The 9094-nt window shown below is 31.8% G+C and overlaps 1 protein-coding gene across 1 annotated transcript; it reads left to right on the forward strand.

The window, feature by feature from the left end:
* Positions 1–6725: 6725 nt before the first annotated feature.
* LOC149223681 (pectinesterase inhibitor 9-like) lies at positions 6726–7686 on the forward strand. The gene has a single exon (XM_089383385.1). The coding sequence runs from the start codon at positions 6742–6744 to the stop codon at positions 7381–7383; it is 642 nt and encodes a 213-aa protein (XP_089239511.1). The 5' UTR covers positions 6726–6741; the 3' UTR covers positions 7384–7686.
* Positions 7687–9094: the final 1408 nt, after the last annotated feature.

A 9094-nucleotide genomic window follows, 5' to 3' on the forward strand; every position in this document is an offset into this window, starting at 1 on the left:
TTTGAATGATTAATACTTTTTACACCCATCACTTCCTTGATGCCTAGATTTGAGAGCTACACTTACATTTCAAATTTATATTTAAAATTCTACCGTAATTACCTATAATAAAAAAAAAGAGTTAACAAACATCTTTTATTATTTTTTAATTTTCTTACCTGTGTTATATAATCCTCATTATATTTCAAATCATAAGTTTGAAATCCAAAAAATAAACAATAAAACTAACTAATTACATTAAAAATATTGATAAATAATATCCAAAATAATAAATTCAACTCAGTCCATAAAATTATGGAAATTTTCGATGAAATAACAAAACAAAAAATGCGTAACTTTAAACATAATATCATATCACAATAAAATTTAAAAATATTTAAATCATTATCAACTAAAATACTATTTCATATCCATAAATAAAAATATTTATATAAAACGATATTTTGATTTAAAAGATTAATTATATTGAAAGTAAATATTTAGGTAGCTTTCGTGGTATATTAGTTATATTAAAATATCAATCAAACATATTACTAGTTTATTAAAAACCACCTCAAATGTGATCCACTTTACATTGTTTGTTCCTCAGAATTTTCCATCCATGGCCATTGTCAATTTTTACAAAGGCCTCAATAACCCAAAAGAGACATGGGTTCAACTTAACTTTCCAGTTGTTTCTCCTCGAAAATTGTCCCCCACTACCCTTTTAACCTCCATGCTTTACTTCTTCCATTGCAGCACACTCTTTTTCCCATGCTTCCCTTTCCTTGAGACGAGCATTCCGTCATCTTCTTCTTTGCCATGTCACAGAAAAACTATGGCATTGGTTCTTCATCATGGATGTCTCCACTCCTGGTATCGCAAGAGCCTTTTAAAAAGGGAAATCTGTTGCAAGGTCACCATGCTTCCCCTTCCTTGAAACGAGCATTCCGTCATCTTCTTCTTTGCCATGTCACAGAAAAACTATGGCATTGGTTCTTCATCATGGATGTCTCCACTCCTGGTATCGCAAGAGCCTTTTAAGAAGGGAAATCTGTTGCAAGGTCCCTCATGTGAAATTTAAGGCTATGTTGATGTCTGAAAATCTCCTTCTAGTTGAATATATTTGGTGTGATGTGTTTAGTTGGGTATATTTTTGGAAGAGAGATATAATTTGAAGTGTTAATATTATTAAAGATCTATGCTTGAGGTACCTATTTAACCAGTTAATGAATATCTTTTCAAGCTCGTGGAATGTGGATGATTAGGGGACTAATGTGGATGTAGGCCAAACCAATTGGGTGGAATGTGGATGACTAGGCCACTGACGTGGGTGTAGACAAAACTAATTCGATTAAAGCACTTTTCATCACATCTTATAGGGAATTCCAGATTGATGTTCATGAAGCTTTTGCTCCACAGTTAGTTTTCGGTATATAGGATAAATCACAGTGGGATCTATAGGAATTAATAGACAAAGATGGGATGTAATAAAAATTCTTGAAATAGGTGAAGAAGTACTGTATTATCTGTAATTACTATATTGATATAATTAGGAATAAGAATAGGCATACACTTGGATAATGGAAAAAAAGTAATTTTTTATTTGAGAAAATGACTTTGAAAGTGGAAAACATCACTCAAGGAATATATCTAGACCAATGTAAGCTAGCAACAATCCATTTAGATAACCTAAAACAAGATAAGTAAGTAAATATTAATGAAACAAAAGAAAATTTAACAAGCAACTAGTAAATATTGATGAAACAAGAGAAAAACTAACAATTAACAAGGAGTGATTGTACTAGATACCATGAATCCTAATACCAATAGGGGTTGCACATGATTACCTATTTATGTTCGTTGAACTCACAATAGCAATGAGATTGATTCTACAATGACAAAATAGTATATTTAAATTTCAAACTCTAAATTAGAATAAAAACATTTTTATGTCCCAGGGATATATTTAGAATAACTTTTACCATTGGGTTTATTATATTAGGCCGTAATAGGTTTATTATATTAGGGCTTTTTGCTATTTGGATTATAATACTAAAGTTTAATATTAGGTTCATAATTTGTATCATTAGGGTTTATAATATTAATTTTAGGGTTTAATATTAATCTCTTCTGTTTATCAATCCCTTAAGTTTATAATATTAATTGCTTGGGTTCAAATCATTTCCCTCGGTTTATAATTCATTGAGTTTATAATATTTATCCCTTAGGTTTATTAATTCCTTGGATTTATAGTGTTAATCACTTGGGTTTATAATATTAATCCTAATGTTTATAATATTAATCTTAGGGTTTAATATTAATCCTAGGGTCTAATGGTATTCCCTTGAGTTTACAATCCCTCAGGTTTTTAATATTAATCCAATGGGTTTATTAATCCCTTCGGTTTATTGATCGCTTATGTTAATATTAATCTTAGGGTTTAATATTTATTTTAGGGTTTATTTCGCTTGGGTTTATAATATTAATTCGTTGTTTTAATATTATTCCCGCCAGTTTATAATCCCTTAGGTTTATTAGTCCATCACCTTTATGATATCAATCCCTTGGGTTTATAACATTAATCTGTTGGGTTTATGAATCCCTTCAATTTATAATACTAATAATTAGTTGGGTTAATAAATCCCTTAGGCTTATGATATTAATTAATTGAGTTTTTAATCCCTAGCATTTATTATATTAATCCCTTGGGTTTATTGATCGCTTGTGTTAATAATCCCCAAGGTTTATAATATTATTTCCTTAGGTTTATAATATTAATAACTCTTTGGGTTTATAAATCCTTTGGGTTTGTAATGTTAATCCCTTTGGGTTTTTAATATTAATTCTTTGAGTTTTTAATTTGTTTGGTTTGTAATATGAATAATTCCTTGGGTTTATAATATGAATCCATTGGGTCTATAATATGAGTCTGGCACAAGGTTATCAGACTCTTAATGGATTGGGGTTCAAATAGACTCATTATAATGAGTAAAGAACCTGAACGAATGGTAATTACAGTGGGTCCATATCGTTGAGGAAGGAATAACTCGCTTGACATAAGGAGAGCGAGGTGGGTTCAAATACAATATCTCGAGCCTTAAAGCACATACTGAGGCAAAAATGAAATAAATGATTCTCTGTTGCATCTCATTTTGCATAGTTGCATTGTATAAGTATCTCTCTCTTGCAAATTGCATTGCACATAGTTTATTGCATTTGACTAACTAATCTCATTGTAAGCAAATTTGTCTAATTCCTTATAGTCATGCTCTTGCAATCTTGTAGTTCGATCGTCTTAATTTGATAATCTAATAATTAAAAGACAATTTCTAATAAGAATATACAAGTGATAAAGAGACATTGGTATCATTATTCATTTAAAAGTGTTTCTCTAATCGGATCTTGTGATCTGTTTAGCAAGTGATATTGGCTAGAGTGGCTTTAATTTACCATTGTTTCTCAATAAAAATGATGATAAAATAATCAATATGATAACATGTCTCCAGCAACCGATGAATAAAATGAATGTAACACTGTGCACACACTCTCTTTGTATGTTTCTAGTAGCTGATGAATAGAATGAATGTAGCACTGTGCACACACTCTGATTGTATATCTCCAACTAATGAGTAGAATGAATGTTTGAAATGAAAATTAGTAAGGGTTGATGTTTTATAGTTTTTTGATCTAGAATTTAATTAGTAGGGAAGATTCAGATGGATTTCCATCGCCCAAATACAAATGTGTGTTCTTGATTGATTTGTACATGATCCAATGGATGATAAACTTTCATGGTTGATCCTTGTGCTTTTCTGTGTTTAATTCCTGAATTGAGTAGAATGAATGTTTGAAATGAAAATTAGTAAGGGTTGATGTTTTATAGTTTTTTGATCTAGAATTTAATTGGTAGGGAAGTTTGGGATGGATTTCCATCTCCCAAATTCAAATGTGTGTTCTTGGTAGATCTGTACATGATCCAGTGGCTGATAAACTTTCACGGTTGATCCTTGTGCTTTCTTGTGTTTAATTCTTGAATTGAAAGGGCCGATGTGTTTAATACCTGAATTGAAAGGGTTGGTGTCTTTTATTGCATCTTCTGAACTAATTCCTAAATTGAATGGTGTCATTTATTGTCTTCAATAGGTTGAATGGTTAAACGCACATATGGTTGACACACATTTCCCCTGTTCTTGTGAAGGTATTACCCAACAATGGGATGTGTTGCTCCAGTGGAATCAATGGGTGACTCTTTGATGGGATAGGTGTACTCCTATACAGAATTCAATGGAATGTTTTGTAGTGCATTTTGAATTAATTGGTAATTTAGAACTGGAGGTAGTTGGGATAGTATGTCTTGTCAACTTGTGATGTTAAGGCTTGGTGTTTGAAAAATGTTGATTCAACCAATATATAGGCCCATTTTGAACAAAATTTAATAACTTATATAACTTAATATAAATTATTTGCGTGCATATTTTTTATAGTTTATAATAAAAATTTTATGGATGTGTGGAGACCAATATTGATCAACCTCTCCTCTAGATCTTAAAAAATTAATTATAAAATTATAAAATAACTTATTATTATTATACAATTAATTAGTTAATAATATAATATTTTTATTTAAAAATATTAATTAATTACTTTTTAATATTAAATTACTTTTCAACTTTAGTGGGGGCTATCCTTATTCCTTCCCACTTTTCTCATAACTACGGCGTCGACGTTCAATTTGGTGACAGACTTGGCTTTAATGGGGAGGCAAAAAGAAAACTCAACACAACACCGTATGCATATTATATTACACTACAAAAAATGGAGTTGTCTATAATGCGATTTTTTGAAGATTTTGGTGACGGAATCCGGCGGAAGAATTGAGGTCAAATCTTGATTTTTTGCCGTTAAAATGGTTTTTTAACTGCATATTTGGATTCAGCACCCTGAAAAACCCCTGGGACGCTTTCATTGTGCAGAAACTAGCTATCAAACTTGCGATTCCAATAATTCCTGCCGGATTTCGACCGGAAAAATCTGCCGGAAAAACTTTCAAAAAGTCGCATTATAAACAACTGCACAAAAAATCAACTATAAAAACAACACAATGAAATGAATTAAATTATATACTAAATACTAATTATACGAAAATATGATTAGTGTATATGTGTGAATGTGAAATATTTATTATTTAAAATCTTATAATTGATAGTTTATGTTAAATCTCATGTAGGGTTTCATTTCGTGTTAGGATTACGAAGGAAAATGAAAAATGATGGCATTTTTTATGGTTTTAAAATTAATTAAAATAAAATAATTAAAATTATTTTATTATTGTTTTAAAATTAATTAAAATAAAATAAAAATTGTAGTTAAATAAAAATTATATTTTTTCCTAATACTTTTTTTGTTTGGCTAAGAGTTTCGTTTTTTAGGACGCAAAGAACATGTTAACGATTCAAGACCCAGGGTTATTTGGCAAGAGTGAAAGTCTGTCTCTTTAAGGACCAATAGCAGTGGATTATTCTAAGTGGCGTGGTTTTCTTTGATTAAGAGTGAAGAGTGAAACTTATTCTAAGTGGCATGGTTTTCCTTGATTAAGAGTGAGGAGTGAAACTCTGCCTCCTTAAGGACCAGCAGAAGCCGGTTATTCTAAGTGGCGTGGCTTTCTTTGATTAAGGGTGATGAGTCAGCGTATTCATGGTTAGCACCCAAAGATAGTTGTCTAGTGTTGGTTTGACAATTGAGTTATGATAGGTTTTTTACAATGTAGCTTAACTTATAAACAAAATGACATTTTTTCACTACATTTTTTCTCGTGAATTTTAATCAAAATCTAGTTAAAAACTTGGTTAATTTTAATCAAAATCTCCTTAAAAACTTGAGTTTAAATTGTTTAATGTGCATATTCAAAATCTTGAATCCATTTATGAATTCAAAAATATATTTTAAACAACAAAAAATCTTGAAATTATATTACCAAATTATAGTGAATTCCAATAAAAAAAATGTTATTTTATTTATAAATTAGACTAAACTTTTTCAGCAGCTTAAAAAAAATAAAAAATAAAAAGATAAAAGTTATATTTTTTACATAATTTCCATTAAATTTATGCAAAACTTTTTGATTTATACCCGGATTTCCGAGCACGCTGGCTATAGAAACTAATCTGCTATATAAACGGGTCTTCTTATAAAATTTGACCAATATATTTTAAATATTCAAAAATATATTTTAAAATATATTTATACATTCCAAAATATATTTTAAACAACAAAAAAATCTTGAAATCATCAGATAAAAAATATTATTTTATTTATAAATTAACATAAACCTTTTACTACCCATAAAAATAATAAAATAATAAAAATCATATTTCCTACAAAATTCCCATTAAATTTGAGCAAAACCTTCTGATTTATACCCGGATTTCCAAGCACGCTGGCTATAGAAACTGGTCTGCTGTGTAAACGGGTCTTCTCATAGAATTTGACCAGTGTGGCCACTTGCATTCCAACTGGTCTGCTGTGTAAACGGGTCTTCTCATAGAATTTGACCAGTGTGGCCACAGTTCCTCGTGGAATGCAAGTGGGAGTGCGAAACGCTACAGGATTCCAACCGATATTATTCTGCTGCAGTGTCACCGACTTTAATCAGCCACTGCTGGACGCGGCCCATCGGAAAAATACCTCGAAAACCGGAAATAATCTTGCCAACTCCCCTATTTATAGTGAGCAAACCTGCAATACGTTTCTAGACTTAGAATGGGTATGGATCAATTACTCGCTATTCTATCTGTTATTACATTTGCTCTCATACTGCCTTCACTTGCTGCAGCAGCAACAATGGAGGACGTGAAATATCCCGCTTACTATAACCACACGGATATCGCGGAATTCATTAAACCTTCGTGCAACGTGACTCTATATTGCCAGCTCTGCGTTTCGTCGCTCTCTTCCTACGCCGGGCGTCTTAAGGCGAAGCAGAGTGATCTCGCCAAAGCAGCCGTGGTAGTCAGCCTCTCTAATGCTCGCAACGTTTCCGTCTGGGCCGCCGGCCTCAAAGCCAGAGGCGCCATGATGAGTCAAAGAGAAAACGCAGCGCTTAAGGATTGTCTTGGGGATTTCAAGGATACTACGTACGAGATTAAAGGATCTGTGGTGGAGCTGAAGCAACTGAAGCCATACTCTTTCAAGTTTCAGATGAGCAACGTGCAGACGTGGATGAGCGCGGCCCTTACAGACCAGGAATCCTGCCTCAATGGCTTTCAGGATCTCCACGCCACTGGTCATGTTACGGCCATGGTCACCGATCGCGTGCAGAACGCGCGCAAATTGATAAGTAATGCTCTCGCTCTCGTCAACACATTCGCTGCCACCGGAGGAGGACATGAGCTCCATGTCTGAAGCCTTCAAGGGCTCCTCGCCTCAAATAATATATTCAGTATTTCATAGAATCTGTATACCATAGCTTTTACCTCCAGCCTTGAGCCAAAATTTGGGGCTTTTATTGTAAATTCAGTTACATTGATATAATAAACGTTTTCAGAGTAATGAAGAGCAGAATATGATTTATAGAATATGCTTCTGCGCCTTAAGATGGTAGTCCGGTTGTAGATGCTTTGGCTGGTGTTTGGTTCCATTAGGGCCGAGGGTCGAATTCAGGGGCCTTCTGAGCATAAAGTTTCACTGGATCGCTCCTTAGTAGCACAGCCCACCTCACCTACTCAAAAGATAATCATATGTTTGGGTCACGAGCGGCCATATCACCATAACTTCGACTTTGTGTCATATCACCATATAAGTGTTAGGTAATTTCCGTCCCTCTCGAAAATAACGATTAATTGATTTCATCTCTTTCAATACTTTATATATATTTTAACGATTCACTACTTAAAAATACTGATTAATTGATTTCATCTAACCGTTAATTAAATAAATTAAGCACTTAAATTAAATTTATTTTATTTTATTAATTATTTAAAAAATGGATAATAATACATTTTTATCATATCTAATATATCACTCATTTAAAATCGAGAATCACCATCTATCCCTTACAAAATCTACTTTTATCATTTAAAATTAAAATATTTTTCATTTTAAATTATAACAATTTCATTAATATAAAAATATCTTCATTTAAATTTTACTTTAAAAGTATTATGATGTGAAAGTATTTTTTTACACAAACTATTTTTATTATTTAAAACTAAAACATTTTTTCATTTAAAATTATAACAATTTCATTAATATAAAAATATCTTCATTTAAAAGTATTATGATGTGAAAGTATTTTTTTACACAAACTATTTTTATTATTTAAAACTAAAACATTTTTTCATTTAAAATTATAACAATTTCATTAATATAAAAATATCTTCATTTAAATTTTACTATGATGTGAAAGTATTTTTATTTTCGTTTACATTGTTGTTAATCTTAGATTTACAAAGTCCGCCAACACATCCTACGATGATTGAAGCTTAATCATTGCCGTCAACTTCATTCAATTACTATCTCCTGTAGTCCAGTGTATATAGTCCGGTTGCTATAAGGCCCTAAATCAGTAACAGGGTAAACAGTAACGAAAGCTACTTTTGCTAATTTCTCACCTTTGCCTCTACTAACAGTGATTTGGTTAGATTCACAAAGTCGGCCAACACATCCTACCATGATTGAAGCTCAATCATTGCCCTCACCTGGAAAAGGGGTATAAATGAAATATTTTCGATTTCCATTAACTTCATTCAATTAAATTACTATGTGGTCTAGTCCAGTTCATATAGTCCTGCTGCCATTTACAGACCAATGCCCTAAACCAGGAACAGGGTAGACTAGAGGAACGAAAGCTACCTTTGCTAGTGTCTCTACACTTGTCTCTACTAACGGTGCTCTTTGGACCACATCCTTATGATTGTATCTCGTGCTGTATACTCCGCTGTAAGATATCTTTGAACTAATTTAGTTATGGAAAATGTGAAGTGAGGAGTTATTGATTTTAACCATATTATTATGTTAATAGGTATTTTCTAAATCTATATTTACTCTAGATTTAAAAAAAGCTAAGAGGGATCAAATCATTTTTTACTCTATGCTAGTTTGCATATCAAGATAT

The sequence above is a fragment of the Pinus tabuliformis genome, chromosome Q (genome assembly GCF_031772625.1).
Source record: "Pinus tabuliformis cultivar Carrire ecotype Pingquan chromosome Q, CPIR1, whole genome shotgun sequence".
In the NCBI taxonomy this organism is placed as follows: Eukaryota; Viridiplantae; Streptophyta; class Pinopsida; order Pinales; family Pinaceae; genus Pinus; species Pinus tabuliformis.

Coding starts and splice junctions, on each gene's coding strand:
- LOC149223681 (XM_089383385.1), top strand. CDS start 6,742: ATGGGTATGGATCAATTACTCGCTATTCTATCTGTTATTACATTTGCT.